Below are 19,492 nucleotides of genomic sequence, written 5' to 3'. Positions count from 1 at the left end.
GATCTACAATGCATTTTTGTGACATCCATAAGTTGTTTGAGGATCCTCCAAATAAATCCTGGTCTAAATTACAAGGTGTATTTGATGATAATTGACCTTTTTGTTCTCAGTATAATAGTTTTAAACTCAATTCTTATATTACTTTTTATTATTATTGAGTTATTTAATAGTTTGTTGTTTCAGAACCTAACAGAGTTTATCTCTTTTTGTCATTTGATTATAATACTAGAACCTCTTCTTTCAGCATATGTTGCAGAATAGTGGTGCTCTTATATCCACATATAGTTGTTTTGCCTTTTTAGAATGAAATTTGCTAATCTGGTTTCATTGCGTGTACTCAGGTGGATACAGGTGTTCCTCTGAATGTAGCTCTAGGCATGCATGATAGATGGTTGGAAGGTAATGGCATCAAGCATAAACGCTTTGCTGTTGTGACATGGGGTGATTGGGATTGTCGCACTATGTTAGAGTCTGAGTGTCGGTTTAAAAGGATCCCAAAGCCTCCATACTTCAATAGGTAAGTGCTCCCATGTGATCTTTTTATCCAATATGGGACATTTAGATTTTTGCCATGTGGAATGCTTGATTTTTCTCATGATTCTGTGTATCTGTTGTGTTTGTTTATGTGGATCGCAATATAAATGTCATCTTCTCAAATAAATGTCAACAAAAGAGAAGTGGTATTAACGAGAAATGACATGGCCGTATTCTTCTGTTGGCCATCATCCAATTTTTCTAATCTTATGCTTGTTTGACTATTATAATGCTAGTGGTTAACATGTAATTACAGATTTTATGAGATATATGAGAAATTGAAGTTTAATAAGGGTGTTCATCTAGGCCTCATACTTTCGATTTGGTTGATTTGAACCCATTACCTAATTGTTGGGATTCTACTTCTACATCCTTAAATGCAAGAGAAACTTCCACAGCATCATTTGTTGAGCACATTTCTGGCATGGGATTCACAAATTGCTGAAGGATTAAAATTGGAATTCTAGTTATTAGACGGGAATAAGATTTTTGCATTTATATACAAATATGCGATTATGGTATGTAATGGTAGACGGCAATATTAGATAAAATAAAATTATAGTGTCAAATTTTCATGGTGTAAATAACTATTAACTGAAACAGATAAACAACCATTAAATGAATGGCCAACTTTTAATTGGTTATCCTTTGAATCTTGTCTGGATGCTATCTTGTCTTCAGCTAGCCTATGGAATCATGTAGTATCACTGATTTCCATACTAGTACCTGATTCATGCTTTTTAACTCGCCATATAAAATTGCTCATCATATTTCCAAGTTTTTCTACAAGTGTTCTTGCTACAACAAATTAGAACATTGTATTGGTGGTGAAACATGATTATCATTTGTCATATCCATCTTCAAGTACACTTTCATTTCAGTATTGCCTTTTTGTTTTTCTTCCGCAACGATTTTGTCCTAAAAAAATTTATTGATATGGTATGGTAATGATTCAATTGATGTAAGATGTTTCTGTTGTCCTATTAACACCATTTGAAGTCCCAAATGCAAATGGTGGACTATCAAAGAAAACATGAAGAATCCAATAACAGTACTATAGTGACAAGCTCAGCTACAGAGCAGACAGGGTTGATATATATATATATATATCTATATGCTAGTCATAGTTTAAGACACTAGTTGTTATGAGATGACGTGAATAAAAATCTCCTTTCTTCTGTGGATCTCGTCAGAAAGAAAATTTCATGCTAGAATTTCATCTAAAACCTATATGAATGGACAAATTAAATAGACTTTGCAAAGGAAACAACAATTATTAATGAATTCCAAATCAACATGATTAATAAGGCATATATATTAGTCAAATTTATGAGAGAATCGCTCCTTATGTTATCAAGTGTACATACTGTTCTTCATCAGGAAAAGTCCATTTAATATGAGGGAAAAGGTTTATTTTGGACAAGGTTAGTTGTCACAATGATAATATTTTGTTCTTTCATCTTCAATCTTATTGAAAATTCTATGTGAAATATTGATGGCAAAGGCATTAATTCTCTGATATTGGTGTCAAATAGAAGCAAATCGTAGTTGGCAACTTCTACTACATGGCTGGGTTGTTTCTGTTACTTTGAGATAGTATCCCAGACATGCACATGTTAGTATACTTCTGATAGAGGCTTAGGCAATTTAGCATTAGGCGCAGTTCTTTGATGATTTCTTGATTTTTCAGTTGATGACTTTCGGCATTTGTGCGCAGGTGGATCAATTTAAAAGTTCCATTCCAAGACATGTTCGGTCGGGTTCGCTGCAATCTGAAGGAAGCAGTTCAGCTTGCGGGGCTGGCATGGGAGGGCCGCCCGCATTGCGGCCTTGATGATGCTCGCAACACAGCCCGCCTTCTTGCCCTTCTCATGCACCGGGGATTCAGGTTCTCCATTACCAATGAACTTCCATTTCATCCTACAGACTGCCCATTTGCGACACACCAGCCATTCAACAATCATCCTATCGACCAAACCCCGCAACCTCAGAGACTGAAAGAGGCACCAAGACCGATGACGCAGTTTCATCCTTTCATCAATCCTATCAGTAGAGAAATGTTCAACTACTGCCATTGCGGCGTGATGAGCAGCAAGTCTTTTATTCGCAAGCCTGGACCATCGCCAAGGGACGGTGTTTCTTCGGGTGTGGGAATTGGACGCATCAAGGCGCGCCGTCTGCAACTACTTTGCTTGGGCTTCTCCATGAAAGGTTAAAGAAGATGATCATGCATTGTTTGGTAAATATTAGTAGACTTTTCTCATTGCTCATATGTAATATGAGTCTCTTTGGGTAGGAAACTGACTTCCTGTTGATAAATTGGGGAATCAGATGCTGTTTAGGATACTTCTCCCTTTTACATGCTTAGACATGTTTAATTATTATCTTAAATAAACTGTGCTGTGGTCTTGGTCTTGGGCCATCTGATGGAAAGCTTGTGTGACTTCTTAGTGCTTTCTTAGTGCATTATCACTTTGATTAAGTTTCATTGTCCTTATGTAATAAATTTTTAGATATGCGAACTTGCTTATGTTTAAAAATTTACACTTGAACATTAAATTAAATATTTCTAATAATTAATAGGCTTTTTATGATTCTTAGCAAAAATTAAATTCATCACTACTCATTTAGAAACCATTTGAATTTGCCTAATTATTGTGTGTAAAATAGTGTTGGAGAAAGAAATAATATTTCATTAGTATATAAATCCCCATAAATCTAATTGCTTAAAATTTTCTGATACATAATGATAATTTAACAGAAAAACTTTTAAAATTAATTAGTTGAATTTTTTGTTATTTTATTCCTTTCATCACTCAATGACTTCATCATTCTTATAAATTAACAAACAAATAAAATAAAAATAAAAATAAGACTACAAACCTTTATTCATTATAATTATTGGTAAAATATTCATAACAAAAAACAGGCTTACAAACTTAATTAAACTTCAATCATAGAGATAAGTAGTGGATGCAAGACGAGGAGCTACAAATGCTTTAATGGGGATAAGCAGTGGATGCAAGACGAGGAGTTACAAATGCTTTAATGGGGATAGTTTTGGGCATGACCAAACCAGGTGTTTCCTTCATATCAATTACCTCACCATCTGGCAACCTCCAATCAAACCCATGCACAACTGCACCTAAAAAGATACTGCAAAAAAACAAAATACCAGTTTGTTTCCCTGGGCATATCCTTCTTCCAGCTCCAAAAGGTATGAATTCAAAATCATTGCCATGAGGTTCTATATTATAAGCTTTACCACCAGGTAGAAACCTATCTGGATCAAACTCCAATGGATTGTCCCATGCATCTGGGTCTCTACCAATGGCCCAAACATTGGTAATAAGACGAGTGTTTGCAGGGATGTGATAACCATTGATTTCACATGACTCAAATGAGTAATGTGGTAGGCTAAGTGGTGTGGATGGATGTAATCTGAGTGCTTCCTTGACAACAGCTTGGAGGTAAGGGAGATTGAGAATGTCAGACTCTTCTAATAATCTATCTTGACCAATAACTGTATCCATCTCTGACTGCATGCGCTTGAATATGGTAGGGTTCTTTAACATTTCCGCAAGTGCCCACTCAACAATAATTGTGGAAGTGTCGGTGCCTGCCTTGAACATATTCTTTGACAAATAACAAAATAAAAATAAAAAATTATCATCTAATGATAACCATACTTAATTTTTATTTGACAAATAACTAAAAAAAATCAAAATTATCATCTAATGATGACAATACTTAATTTGTATTTTAATCACCTTTACTCTTCTCATGTTCATACAGCTGTTTTTATCATAATGAGTATATAATTAAGATATATATATATATATTGACAATAGGCAATAAATACCCATACTTAAAAATTTATTAAATAATAAATAATATAGAAGTGCATTTATTATGATGGTTTATCTAGCTACTCCTTAGGAACTACTTATTAGCTCTATTAAACACAACATGAACAAATGAAGCATGTCACGTGGATGCTAGCTGGGATCTATTTAAATAGTAGTACTGCTACAATAGCACAGGGCTTTAATTTCGTGTCTACTCACCCACTACCTCATGGCTTTGACCCTACATCTATTCAACCACTACCAGGTGATAATATATATATCTATCTATCCGCCAACAGTTGTTGTCTAATTTTAGGTTTTTTTTAATTGATGGGTTTCTCTAATGTTTACGCATGTGTTAGTCATAATAGAGATATTCTGTGTTGTGGCTCGTTTCAAAGGCGAAGGACGGCTGCTACAATTCACGATTCTCACCGCATGGGAGGTTGTTGTGGGCGAGATATGTGAACTTCAAATAATACACAAAAAGAGGATATTTAATATACACAGGAAGAAACGTATATTACACAGAAAAAGAATATTTTATAAGAATAAACATATATTACACAGAAAAGCCTGAAACCCATTATAGTTGTAAACACCGCCGAAAGTTGGATTCTACACAGGAAACCCAAAAAATACACATGAAAGCACACAATAACAATCTGCAAAAATTCGGGTAACTTCTCCTTACCTTTTCACATGGTTTTTGGCTTGCAGGGAGGCACATGACTTTGTGGGAACTTCTGTTGAAAGTCGAGAGTGCGAATAGAACTAAGGTTGGCAACGTCTCTCGAAAAAAGTCGTCGGTGAAAAATATTTTATTACACTACCCCAACATCAGCATGCCATAAGAGCCCAGCATCTAAATGAACTAGACACTTGGATTTATTGTGATTCTGCATAATGTCAAATATCTCAAGATATTATCTTTCGCTAAACGCTATAAATTAGAGCTTCACTCAGGAGGCCACGCATACACAAGCATGTGCAAACAAAATTACGAGAAACATATACAAAATTTGATTCACTCAGACAATCAAATACTAACAAGTTTTTAAAATTAATAACATCAAGAAATAACCAAATCAAAGGATAAATCCAGACTCACCACATTAACAACATACACATGCTTCCCCTCCCCCCTCACAAGCATCAAAACTCGAGCAAACAAATGAGTTCTCGCCCACACAACTCCCACTCAGACAATCAAATACCAGCAAAGGGATTCGACATCAATGGAGAGAGGTAGGGAGGAGGAGGAGGAGAGATAAAGGATGAAGATAAACAAGGGGCATATAGGTCATTTCCATGGCCACTTAACTACATAGTAACCTCCATTACTGGCATCTGGACTTGTTGAGGATTTTATTGAAAAGGAGGGATCTCTAAGAGATAAGCAAACTTCAAGGGTTTTTTAGGGCATGTGCAAACTATAGAGGGAGTTATATATAATTACCTGTTGTAATTATTACTCACTCTGATTTTTTTTACTTGTCTCTTTTTTAAGATTACTCACTATTATTTCAGTAAATTGCTATCTATGGTTTTAATGGCTTTAGTAGAATTATATAATTACATTAGAGATATTTATCTTATTAAGTATGCTCAATATATTCTAAAAACTGATTTTTATTCTAGTACTAACTTACAAGGTCAATTAGATTTATTATATCAAATCCTTAGAGAAATTAGAGATAAATATGAAGATTATGGACCGTACACTAGTACGGAACCACTAAATTATAGTTTAGAATGATCCTAGGCTCCCCATCTATAGTATTTCATTGACCTTAGGTCGGTAGAACTGGTCTTCCGGTAAATTGGTATCAGAGCCATGGAATATCTCATTGAACTACCAGTAAATACAATAGTAGAATTAGAAATAGCTTTAACTCGAATAGAAAATATATTAACACCATTAGAACCCTATATTACTAAAAATAATATAAGAAAGAAAGATATAATAAAAAGCAGGAAGGCATTATTTTTAAAACAACTTCGTAGATATTTAAAAAACAAGAGTTATCATCTAAGAAGATTTGATACTTATATCAAGATAGAACATAAACAAAGGACCCACAATGGATCTGATTTGTTCTCTACAGAACTTAAAAAATTAAAAGACATAAAACCTAGAGATTTCTCAGATAGCCAACAGCGAATAAATTATGCTAAGAATAAACTCCTAGAACAATATTATAATATAAATAATCTCCAAGAATAATGTTATTTCTTTTGGATATTAAAGACAGTAATCCTCATAGATACATAGAACCTTATCTAAAAATGGTTCGAAAATATTTAACTAGAAATAATAAAAAAATTGAAGATCAAATAAAATATAGATTTGCTGTATGGTTGTTAAATACAGAAGACTATTTAGATTTAAAATATAGATATTTAAAAGAGGCAGAAGAAACAATTCCTATTATTAAACACACTACAGATAGGAAAGGAAATATTACTACTCATATTAGATGGATAAAGAGAAAACTGTATCTCCCAGAAGAACATAGAATTAGATTTGAAACACTAGCTAATATAAAAGATAATTTAACCGCTGAATATAATGATATTAATGCCTGCTTCATCTAAATGGATGTAAGATATTTAGACTTAGCTCTTCCCTTTACAACAAAGAAGATAGTAGAAAAAGAAGATTTTATACTAAAATGTTATTTTCCAAATAATTTTACTCATGAAATGCATGGTAATAATTCCTGTCAAAATAGCATTATAGATATGATAATTTCTCAAGGACAAAGTTTAGGTATGCTAGAACATAAAATAGATAATTTAAATAAGAAATTAATTCCAAAAATCCAAGATTTACTAGTAAATAATGATTATATTAAAAACCAAAATAATAAAGTTATAGAATTATTCCATAAATTAGAAATCCTAAATATTACTCATAGTGTAGGAATTATACAAAATGAATATAAACAGATCATAAACCAATACCAAAATATAGAAAAATTACTAGAAGAATTAAAACACTTAAGTATTACATGATGGGAAGTTTTGGTAAAGAATCCTATTTAAAAGCTCTAGAAGAAACTAAGATATATCAACCTAGTGGTAGTAAAGGTTTAAGTTCATATATAGCCTCTGGTATAGCTGATCAGGAAATAATAAAGCAAAATAATACCATTATCAGCTTATTAATACAATTATTAGACAAATTAGAACAAATAGATCATAGGCTAAAAATAATTGATGAGGAAAATAATAAAAAAGAAACTACCAAAATAGAATCCTTAATCATGCAAATAAATAATTTAAAAATAGATGATAAACCAAACAAAATTACGAGAAAAGAAAATAATAGTATATTATTTGGAAGAAAATGAACAAAATAACAGCTTTTAAAGGACAAGGTCATACTTTAGGAAGCAATATAGCTAGTACTTCAAGAAATATAACCACTGAGAGTAGTAGCATAGGAAAATCTTTCTTAAGCAAATACCTAAATAAAAATAAAAATAATAATCCTACATTAGAAGAAATAATAGATATAGAAAAAGATATAGAAATATATAATAATCATCAAATAGAGTTATTAAACCCAAAAATCCTTTATAAAACAGGAAATTTAAATTTTAATACTCAGTTAATAAGGATAAATAGAGAAGAAGAAATATTTGTGTCAACAAATGAAGTAAATATTCCTCTTGTTAGCAAAGAAAGTACTAGAAAAATAAAAGAATCTGGTAAAAGATTGGTCCACCTAGGATTGATTGTTATAGGAATTAAAGGATTAATTAGAAAAGAAATTCCAGGTAAAATATTAATTACACTAGCAGATAGAGGGTGGCAATCCGATGCTCGCAATGCTTTAATAGCAGCTATAGAAGTTGATATGAGTAATAATAATGGTTTATTTTATTGTAGCCCAGATAGTTGATATTATTTATTGAAAGTTGTAAAAGTACATTAAATATAAACAATAAATTTTAAAAAATAATATTTAATACTTTATAAATTTTCAAACTGAATAAGGAAAAACATAAAAAGAAGTATTAATTAAGTAAAATTTTATTCGATCTCTTTATTATAGAATTCATGATGTTTAAAGATCTTATATAAGAATTAAAACATAACATTAAAAAAATTTTGAATAAAAATAAACCAAATAATTTTTTTTCCCTTCAGAATCATACCTTTCTCTTAGACTTATATATATATATATATATGATTTTTTTAATTTATATAACTTAAAAAAATAAAAATAAATAAATTAATTAATATAGCTAGTATTATTTTGAAAAAAAATTCTCAAAATTATTTGTATTCCAACACGGAGGGAACAATCAATTTGTATTCATGCAAATAAGTTTGTGAAGGAATTATATTAATACTCCCTCCATTCAAAAATACATGTTATTTAGGGGTTATTTGATTCACGGTAATAATTTTACATTATCGTCTCAAATTATCACATTTGAATTGATAGCGATGGTAATATTGATGGTAATCTGTGATTACCAACTTTGAAATATTACCAAAAATTAAAATTTAATATAAAAAATAGCATTAAGTTTTCTAAAATTTAACATAAAATCAACTAAAATACTAAACTATATTTCTCTTGGAACCATATTTATTTGTACTTATTTTTGAATAATAGGCAACTAGTGCCTTTTATATGAATACTAAACGATGATCAAACAAGATCTTGGAGCACCTGGATGTATGCGTATGAGAATAGTATAAAAATCCCCGAAGACAGATATATGAGCGATGCTTGTCGGGGAGGATTTGAGCCACTGACCTCCTCCTTATATTTATTTAGTCTTATAAATATTACTTTTCTTTATTTATATAACCTATTAAATTGAATAAAAATAATATTAAAAACAAATAAATAAATCTTAGAGCTCTAAAACAACAATTATTTTGAATTTTTTTTTCCTTAAATGACACCAGGAGGGAGTATTCTAGTTGATGTTGTTAAATGTTTATATATTTTGTATTTTATATTATTGTGGTTGATATTTGTCACATGTGACTTACCTGTATCATTTCCCAATTAACCTCGTCCACAAAATGGGGATCTAAACAACACCTCCACGTCACTCCAGTCCCATTTGATATTTTCTCACTAATTAATAATTAAACTTGGTATGAACTCGGTATTTGCTAGATGACACAAGTGGTGGTCCAGATATATTGATGATGTTTTAATTATTAATTTGACTTCATGACATTATGGTTGATGTCTTTAAATGTTTGCAACTTTTATTTTTGATATTATTGTGGTTTATAGTTGTGAATAGAGGTGGGCACGTGCCGTCCGGAAAACCGGCCCGGCCCATTGACTCGTTCGTAACCAGCGCCTCATCGTAAACGGACCGATTACGGGTTGAGGTTTTCCCAACCCGTGACCCGGCGGGTCAAAACCCAGTTGGGCCTTGCGGGCCGGTCAAACCCGGTTTAATGTTTTTGTTTGTTTTTTTTTTTATTTAAAACTTGTTGGTCATGGGATTTGAACCCATGATCTTGACTCGGATAGAAAAAGCCAATCAGCTGAAAGCAATAATTTATTTCTAATATTTATTAGAAGAATTATATATAAATAGATGTAGGGATATGGATCAAAATATTTTATATATTTAATTTATAAAAAAATTAAAAACCATATAATAAATTAAAAAAAGTATACAAATCAATTAGTAAAAATATCAAAGTATCAAAACAATAAATTTTTCATAAATATTTTTTAAAAATTAATTATTTTGTTAATTGTCTTTTTGACTTTATAAACACTAAATCTCTACATATCGTACACTCTTAAATTCTCTTAAATAAGACGACTTTTTATTTATCACATATATATTAGATTATTTTGTTTTTAATTTGTAAAAAATAAAAAAATAAAATTACAAAAAAATTGTTTTTAAATTATGTAAATCAATTTATAAAAAATATATTAGTAAAAAGAATATCTTTTGAATAATGGTTCACACCATATTATTTTGATTTGTAACTTTTTCAATAACACATGATAAGACACGATAATAACCCTATAGTCGAGAGCCAAAGTAAAAAATCTAGAGCTAACCCTAATTATAATAAATAAATAAGTTGATGATAACTTCAATTTAAAAATAAGAATACTACTTGATATATACGTTTTGTTCTTGACTTGAAAAAGGTGTCTTAATAATTTAATTTGATAGATAAATAAATTAAAAAAATGTAAACTTTTTATCCTTTTTAAAAATTATTTTTGATATGTCATAAAATTTTTTAAGTTATTATAAATTATTTTAAATTTTTTTGTTGTTTGGGGATTAAATTTAAAAATATTTTTGTAACTTTTTATATTTATTTATGTTTAAATTAAAAAGCAAGAAAAAAATTTATGAGTCCAATTGGTTAATGTTATTTTCTCATGTGAGAGGTCCTAGGATCAAACCCCATCCATGGCCCGGACCCGGCGGGTTCTATGATAAGCCGGGCCGGGTCCGGTTCATTCACAGAATGGACCGGACCCGGTGGGCCTGCCGGGTCAACCCGGCCCGGCGGGTCTCCCCTGTAGCACGGGCCGGTTCCGAGTCCGGCTTCCAGTGAACCTGATCAGGCGGGTCGGGCCCGGCGGGCCCGGTTAACCGGTCTGTGCCCACCTCTAGTTGTGAAGTTAGTCATCTCTGATTCATCTCCGAATTGAACCCCATCCTATGGGGATCCAAACAACACCCCATGTGACTTCGGCCCCATTTTTATTCTCATTTATTATAAAATAATGAAGTGTGCTTGATATGATGGTATCCAAGGACCAAAGACAAATTCGAACCATTTATGACTTCTACAGCTGCAACAATTAACCCCCGGAAGCTCATGTGGTTGATGATAAATTTGGTTTCGATATTCCTTCCCGTCGTATTTATACATTCATTTTAATCAATTTATTAGGTGTTTGATTGCAATGTGTAGAATGAGAATCATTACTTTGTGATTCCAATACTTTTTGTTTAAATAACTATGTATGAGAATGAAAAAAAAAAAAGTCAGTGAAAAATAAGCAAAAAAGTGGACAATCCTCCCAAAAATAAAAAGATTGCTCATTCCTTGGTCATTTCTTAGAGTGAACTATCAATTTTGTCCATCTTATTTAATAATTAAAATAATAATTTAATTCAAAAAATCATTAAATAGGTAATTTTTAATAATAAATAATGATTAAATTGAAATAAATAAAAATATTATTTTGAATTTGAATATAATTAATTAGATTATTTGAATAATAAATAATAATTAATGTGAAAATAAAAATAATAACTAATAATTAAAAAAAATTTGGTTCAAATAATAATTAAATAAATAATTTTAAAAATAAATAATAATTAATGTGAAATAATAATAACTAATAATTAAAGATAATAATCTACTTCAAATAATAATTAAATAGATAATTTTAATAATATATAATAATTAAAATGAAATATTTAGTTAAATAAATGAAAATAACACTAGTCAAAATATTTTATAATTAAAAGTAATATTTATTTATTAAAAAAAATAGTTTATTATCTAACATAACATTTTTTCATTAACTTGTATTAAGGGTTTAAAAGTCTCTTAACCACATTTTCTTTCTTTACTTTTCTCATTCCTAATGAATTGTTTTCTCATATCTTAGCAACCAAACATATTCTTTATTCTTGTTCTTGCTTCGCTTCCTCTCAATTCTATTTTCAATCGCTCCTCATTATCAATCATAAAACCAAATGCCCTTTAATGTTTACGGCCCTTTTATATCGATTAACATTAGTTGATGGTTTTAAATTTATATAAGATTAATCAACTTCCAAAATTACCCTTAATTAATAAATCATTAAAAATACATTAATTTTATCTATTTTAATTATATATTTTATTTTCTCTTTTAAAAATTTTGTTTCATTTTTTTAAAAAAATATAGAAAAGTATAAGAATAAATTATAATTTTGGGGAAAAAACTTATTTAATGTATTTTTAGATTTTTTTCAAATGGATATAATTTTATATAAGATTAATCAACTTCCAAAATTACCTTTAATTAATAATTCATTAAAAATACATTAATTTTATCTATTTTAATTATATATTTTATTTTCTCTTTTAAAAATTTTGTTTCATTTTTTTAAAAAAAATATAGAAAGTATAAGAATAAATTAAAAAAAAATAATTTTGGGGAAAAAACTTATTTAATGTATTTTAGATTTTTCAAATGGATATAAAAAATGGAATAAGAAATTTTTCCAAACGTTATTATTTAATGTATTTTAGATTTTCTAAATGAATTACCTAATGAAATAAGGAAAATTTCCAAACAATAACATATAAATCAGACGAGGGAATATATATGAAAGATCAAAGAGCTGAACTGGTAACTGGTTTCATTGAACGAGGTCTTTAATGACCACGTGAGTCTACTCATATGTCTAGTAAAGGCTATTGATTGATACTATCTCTAGAATAAAAATAAAAATAAAAAAAAAGTAACAATTCATCGTCCGCAATTGAATGTCAGTGGAGATGACAATATGTATTTTATCTGACGAATATACCCATTTTTATAATTGGCCAAAAAGACCAATACTCTTTTTGACTAATACAAATATGGGTAAAGTCATTAACCGTTATTTTTTTAGTAGGCATGAACACATACCTTTATCCATTAAAAAGGATATGGTAAAACTTGTACCCCTTATATATATATATATATGTTAGAGGGATAATCAAATTTAGAGGGACAATTTGTACATATTGCAAATTTAGAGGGTATTTTTGGCAATTTTTACTATTTATTATTATTATTATTATTATTATTATTAAGCTAAATATGGAAAAGTAAGTGTGTAATTATAGTAAACATTGGTGAATTTAGTTCTTGAGAATTTTTTACATATAATTAATAAGTGTGTAACTAATTTTTTTTCTAGAATTTAACGATAGTTTGATCATATAATTTAATATATATATATATATATATTGTAGGTACTTGTTTTTTTCAATTAGTCAATTGTATCAAGGGCATTCTAAAGTCATTTTTTTTACGTTTTATGAAATATCATGTAATTTTAAATTTATGGACATGTGTTTAAACATTGTATTATAAATGATTATTATTATTAGTAGTATTATTTAATTTGATAATTTGAACAACGGGTAAGCGAGTACCCTACGGGTAAGAATAAGGGTATGATTTTTTCCCCTAGAGGATATGGATATAAGGTAGGGGTTATGGGTACGAATAAAAATTTTGACATACCTATTTGTACCCTACTCATTGCCATCTCTAAGTGTAAGTTGTTTGTCCATATTTATCTATAAAAAAATTACTGATAGATGTTTAGCCTGGTATTAATTATAGTTAGGATGAGTTGCAAGGAAAATATCACAAGTGCTTGTAAAATTATGTAATTCTCAATTTCAAACCTGTATCAAAAAAATTCTCAAACTCAAACCAATCCCATCCCAAACTAATTTGAACCCCACTAAACAAGTCCCATTTTAAAAATCTTCAAAAAAATTTAAAAAAATAAACAAAAATGTTTCACATAAAATTATAAATTACTAAATAGTTGTTAATATAAAAAATTATAATTTAATGCATTTATATAATTAAAATTATCAAATATAATGGACGTAAAATTCTAAAGCTCTAGAAGTCATAAATACAAAATTAAAATCACCGGCACATCATCTCATGGTATTTAGAGACTAATAAGTACTAACTATTATCAAGTAATTTGTACAAAGTAAAATATCAATATAAGTATTACAAAATATGTGTTAATTTTGATAAACTTATAAAAAAAAATTGAGAAACTAAAAAATACATGAAATATTCAGGACTTCAAACCATCATCCTTGAAAGAATATAATTAAAAAAAAACTAATTTTTTTTAAACTTTGAGTTGAATATAAAAATTTTGTACAAGATTTGAATGTTTAAAATAATAGTATAAAAATAAGAAACATACAAGTGTTTAAATTAAGATAACGTAGCTAAAGCTTTTAAATAATAGTAATTAATTAATATTTAATTAATTACAATTATCTATACATACTTGTATGAATAAAGACATACATTAATACATATCAAATCCATCAAAATTCCAATCTCTAATCTCACATAGTTTTGGAGTTAGAAATTATTTATTTTGTTTTTTATTTTAGCTAAGATGATTAATTCGCAGGTTGTATTTTAATTTACTTTCATTTGGATTGCCTTATTACACATATTTTCAGATACAAAATAAAAAATTTTAAAATTGGGTCAAATAAAAGTTTTCTTTTGAAAACAAATTTCACTTATTTCAACCATGAATAACTCCATCAAATTAAGTAATTAAAAAAAAATGGTTAGAGGAAACTTGTAAACTGAGATAAACTAGTTTTATTTGAAATTAACTTTAAACACTAGCTCCATAAATAAATAAATAAATAGGGCATTGACTGATTGATTGATGTGGCTCACAAGATGAAAGATCAATAGAACTTTGAGAAATTACATACATATGAAAACAAAAAATTGTATAGTTTTAAAACTGAAACTTCAAACCACCCAGATAATTTAATTGTTCAAGTAGAAGAGTACGTAGATCAATACTTTATTTCTCATAATCATCATAAATAATACATACCACAACCTCAAATCTAAATTAATACAAAATCTAAGCAAAGAAATAACCCAAACAAATTGATGAATAACCATACACTGCTACACATAAGCTGTGGGCAAAAAGACGAGGAGTAACAAATGCCTTAATGGGCACTGCTTTAGGTATCACCAAACCGGGAGTCTCCTCCATATCAATCACCACTCCATCCGGCAATCTCCAATCAAAGCCATGCACAAGAGCACCTAAGAGATATTGTACAAACACCATACCAACTTGTTTTTCCAATGCATATTCTTCGTCCAGCTCCAAAAGGTATCAATTCAAAATCTGTACCATAAGGCTCAATCTTGGCAGCCTTACCACCAGGAAGAAACCTCATTGGATCAAATTCCAATGGGCGCTCCCAAACATCTGGATCACGCCCAATAGCCCAAATATTGGTGATAAGGCGTGTGTTAGCAGGGATGTAGTATCCATTAACCTCACAAGATTCAAAAAGAAAAAAATGTGGAAGACTTAATGGTGTGGAAGGGTGCAGTCTGAGTGTTTCCTTAACAACAGCTTGTAGATAGGGGAGATTAGGTATGTCTGACTCTTGCAATGCACGCTCTCGACCAATAATAACATCCATCTCTGATTGCATGCTCTCAAGTATGTCCCTGTTCTTTAGTATTTCAGCAAGTGCCCATTCAACTATTATTGTCGATGTGTCGGTCCCTGCCTTAAATATATTCTTTGACATATAAAAAAACCACCAATTATTAGACAGACTTTATAATTAATTATGTGCTAAACTCATAAAACAAGTGCCTACTTACCAATGATATTTTAACCTAATTGAAATGATTTTTTTTTTTTTACAAAAGCAACAAACCCTACTCTACAAAGGGTGTGAAGAGACGGGCATCTATAGTGATACATTCTTTATGGTGAGATAATTACTCAAAGATTTATAAGATTAGTATTTATATAGTTATTGCATAATATTATAATAATGCTGTCGATTTAAGAATTCTATCCTGAATTTACCTATTTATCATTCAAATAATAATTCACAATATACTAGGTGATGATTATTAAATGACCCTTTTTTTTCACCATATGTTCATATAGAATTTCTTTTAATTCACATTATTAACTATAAAACTATAAAATGTATAATTGATTTTATGCAGAAATCATAGTTTTTTAATTAAAAATAAAATAAAAAATATACAATTAGATTGAAAAAAAAAATCATTAGATATTGGTTTTTTCTTTTTACAAGAGGAGCGGGGGACCAGCTAGAATCCTCAAGGGTGTGCACAAACTTCGGTGGAGCAGATGGGAGCGGGGGCCCGTGCAGGCATTAGATATTGTTATTGAAAAATACAAAAATATTTAAATATTTTAGCCGAATTTTATATAAATAAAAACAAATAAATAAAATATCTTAATGCAAGTCCAAAACATGAAAAAATCGAGGATAAAATTAAACCTCTCCACAAAACATGATAATAAATATTAAACTGAAAAACTCACCGCAAGTAGACCTCTGATGTTAACATCGGACAACTTGTCACCGTTGTCATCCCGGAGATCACTGGCCATGACGAGATCCGCAAAATCCGGTGTCCCTTTTCTCTCCTCAGCCGAAGCCGCATGCTGTGCCAACATGGCCTTAATCATCTGGTCCATCATCTCCTTCCCCTTCTTCAACTTAGCCTGAATCCCTTGCAAATCCATCCACGCAACCGCCGGCACAAAATCCCCAACATTAAACATCCCTCCACCAGTCATCAACTTCTTCAACAACTCTTTGTACGAGCCCAACTTCGGGTCTGAAGCATCGAACACTCTCTGGCTCAACATGACCCGGCCAATGATGTTGGTGGTGGCACAAATCAGGGTTTCAGGCACAACAATGAGTTGTCCACGTTGGCTAGACTCATGCATGGACTGAAGCATGCGGTGGATCTCATCATGGCGGATGTCAGACCAGGTGGACATGGCTTTGGAGCCGAGCATGTGGAGGGTGGTGAGCCGGCGGAAAAGCTTCCACTTTGGAGTGTAGTTGGAGAAGGTCATGTCATTGCCGTTGTAGCTGATGTGCTTGGCGCTGATGACTTTGCCAGGGCGGTTGGCGAATTGGAGATCAAGGGTTGTGAAGAAGGAGTGGGCGGTGGAGGATGAGGAGATGACGATGATGTGGCTGTTGCCGAGCTTGAGGTGCATCAGAGGGCCATAAAGCTTGGCGAGGTTGGCGAGAGAGACGTGTGGTGTGTGGCCGATGAGTGGGAGAGCGCCGAGGATTGGGTAGCCTTTTGGGCCTGGAGGGAGTGGGAGGGTGGTGCGCCGGAAAGAGCGGTGGAGGAGGTGGAGGAATGCGAGGAAGATGAAGAGGGTGGTGAGGATGAGAGCTGAATCTGGTGACACCATTGTTGTTTTGTGTTTTGGCTTTTTTTGGTGAGTAGTAGTGTTGTTTTTAAGGTTGGGGGTTTTATTGAGTTTTTTTCTGTCCTTTATTTATTTATTTTTATTTTTTTACAATTATTTTCCCAATTCAATAATCTTGTGAAATATTTTACCATGTTTACCATTATATATTATGGCCAATCATACGACACAAAAGTATAAAAAAAAACAATAGTTCGAAATTTTTCCCTGACATTATTATTTTTGTACTGTTTATGTACTATATATTTGTGTCTAGTACTATTATTAATATTATTTAATGTTTGGATACGGGTCTCTGTGAGAAAAATAGTAGTTTTACCTCTCCAAAATTGCAAGACAGAGAGATTTTCACATAAAATCAATAAATCAGTATTATTACCTATATATCTTTTTTTGTAATTTTTAAAATAGGATGTACTTGTTTACGTGCTTGTTTCATGTGCCTCATTAAAATTTCTACCCCCCACTTAGTTAATTTCAGCCAATGCTTTTAATTTATTGCATTACATTATCTGTGTAACATGTTCGTGTTTCGCACTAGTGGTTTGCTCCACTTTTTAAAATTATAAAAAAGGTAATTTCAAAATATAAAAAAGGCATCATTTTATATTAAAAAAAACATTAAAAAAAAAACAAAAATCTCTCTCTCTCTCTCCCTGCATCTCAAAAATCAAGGGCGGCCCAGACCCGGGGCGGAAGAGAACACTAAATTTTTAAAAAAATTACTTGTACACTATAAATTTTTAAATTATTTTTTTATTTTTTTGTCTCTAAATTATAATAATGTATATATATAATTTATAAAAATAATGAAGTTATGATTAAAAATTTTTGTACAAATTAAACTTTACCTATTTGTGGTCATATATGAACCACCATTAAAATTGAAATTTAATAGAGGAGACAAGTGGGGATATAGCGGGTGAGGAGGCATGGGACCATATCACAGACTAGATCTTATCAGTCCGATTAGTGTTTGGGACTGGGTGATAAATTTTTACTTTGTATTTTTTTTCTTGATTTTGTGATCTTTGACTATTGTTAAATATCTAGTGGATTGTTTTCGTTGTGCTCTTTTTTATTTTAATTGAAGTAATTTATCTATTTTTTAAATAATAATAAAAAAATATATGTAATCTATTTCAACATTTATGTTGGTCTCATTCATATTATTATTATTATTATTATTATTATTATTATTATTATTATTATTTAAACTCTATCCCTTCTTCAAATTCATATCAAGAGCAATTATAAACTCTTTTTATTATATTTAATGATAAAATAATTTTATAATGCTTTTAAAATATGAATTATCATAAAAGAGCAATTATAAACCTTCAGTTACTATTTTTTTTTCATAATTTTGACATGATAAACAAAAAAAAATTTATTTTAAATTTTTTGATTAATAATCATGCAGATAATTAGTAAATATAATCAACACAGAAACATGAGTATTGCTATTGTTCTATAACAGCGCTAATCATATTTGGAATGAAAAAATTTATAGGAGTTGTTAAGCAAATGCATGATTTTTTTTTATTTTTTAATAAATGTGACAAGCATAATTAATTATGAATGTATATATGAACTATATTAATTGTCTAATTCATATATTTTTATCTAATAATATGAGCTTTGCGTTGTAAAAATAAAATGTACAACTGAGGACTTATTATAACTATTATGCTTAATGGGAATTAATTTAAAATGTTTGAAAATCTCACACCAATATATATATATATATATATATACATATTGTTTGGAGTCATTGCCTATAGGGTATAAACTCTTTGGCCAAATCCATGATAATCACATTTATTATAAGTACACTACGTACGTACATTAATGAATTAGTATTATGATTCCTTTGCTCAAGTTGTGCTCCCACCCACAACTTTAATTTGCCATTATGGCTGTTGTCGTTTTTGGAACCATGTCCACAATAATTGTTCTCTTTTATTGTTTCATAATATTATTTTGTTTTATTTATAGGGTAGGATGTGAAGCTGTTTGAGAACAACGCTTACAGTACCTATTTCTTTGTTATTT

General features: G+C 30.1%; 2 protein-coding genes and 1 pseudogene across 3 annotated transcripts; 1 reads left to right on the top strand and 2 right to left on the bottom strand.

The window, feature by feature from the left end:
* The first annotated feature begins 318 nt into the window (after window positions 1-318).
* LOC120254040 lies at window positions 319-2,786 on the top strand (annotated as a pseudogene).
* Window positions 2,787-3,404: 618 nt separating this feature from the next.
* LOC120254041 (flavonoid 3',5'-hydroxylase-like) lies at window positions 3,405-5,634 on the bottom strand. Of its 2 annotated transcripts, XM_039262193.1 has the most exons (3): window positions 5,494-5,634; window positions 5,077-5,281; window positions 3,405-4,169 (listed from the first exon to the last, which is right to left on the bottom strand). In XM_039262193.1, the coding sequence occupies exons 2-3, from the start codon at window positions 5,110-5,112 to the stop codon at window positions 3,534-3,536; spliced, it is 672 nt and encodes a 223-aa protein (XP_039118127.1). In that variant the 5' UTR covers window positions 5,113-5,281; window positions 5,494-5,634; the 3' UTR covers window positions 3,405-3,533. The 2 variants fall into 2 exon arrangements, with proteins under 2 accessions (XP_039118127.1, XP_039118128.1); XM_039262194.1 differs by lacking the exons at window positions 5,077-5,281; window positions 5,494-5,634 and adding an exon at window positions 4,305-4,318.
* A 9,325-nt stretch (window positions 5,635-14,959) lies between these two features.
* LOC120254043 (flavonoid 3',5'-hydroxylase 1-like) lies at window positions 14,960-17,445 on the bottom strand. The gene is given in 3 exon segments (XM_039262195.1): window positions 14,960-15,271; window positions 15,273-15,734; window positions 16,523-17,445. Coding segments are annotated over 3 exon segments (1,578 nt in total). The 5' UTR covers window positions 17,420-17,445; the 3' UTR covers window positions 14,960-15,052.
* Between the last annotated feature and the right edge of the window lie 2,047 nt (window positions 17,446-19,492).

The sequence above is a fragment of the Dioscorea cayenensis genome, unplaced genomic scaffold (genome assembly GCF_009730915.1).
Source record: "Dioscorea cayenensis subsp. rotundata cultivar TDr96_F1 unplaced genomic scaffold, TDr96_F1_v2_PseudoChromosome.rev07_lg8_w22 25.fasta BLBR01000316.1, whole genome shotgun sequence".
NCBI lineage: Eukaryota > Viridiplantae > Streptophyta > Magnoliopsida > Dioscoreales > Dioscoreaceae > Dioscorea > Dioscorea cayenensis.
This window is presented reverse-complemented; position numbering and strand designations above follow the sequence as displayed.

Bases quoted from the DNA above. Each gene is read 5' to 3' on its own strand.
- LOC120254041 (XM_039262193.1), bottom strand. From the start codon at position 5,112: ATGTGCCTCCCTGCAAGCCAAAAACCATGTGAAAAG. The intron at 4,170-5,076 runs GTAAGGAGAAGT...TATTTGTCAAAG, and splicing joins GCCAAAAACCATGTGAAAAG to AATATGTTCAAGGCAGGCAC.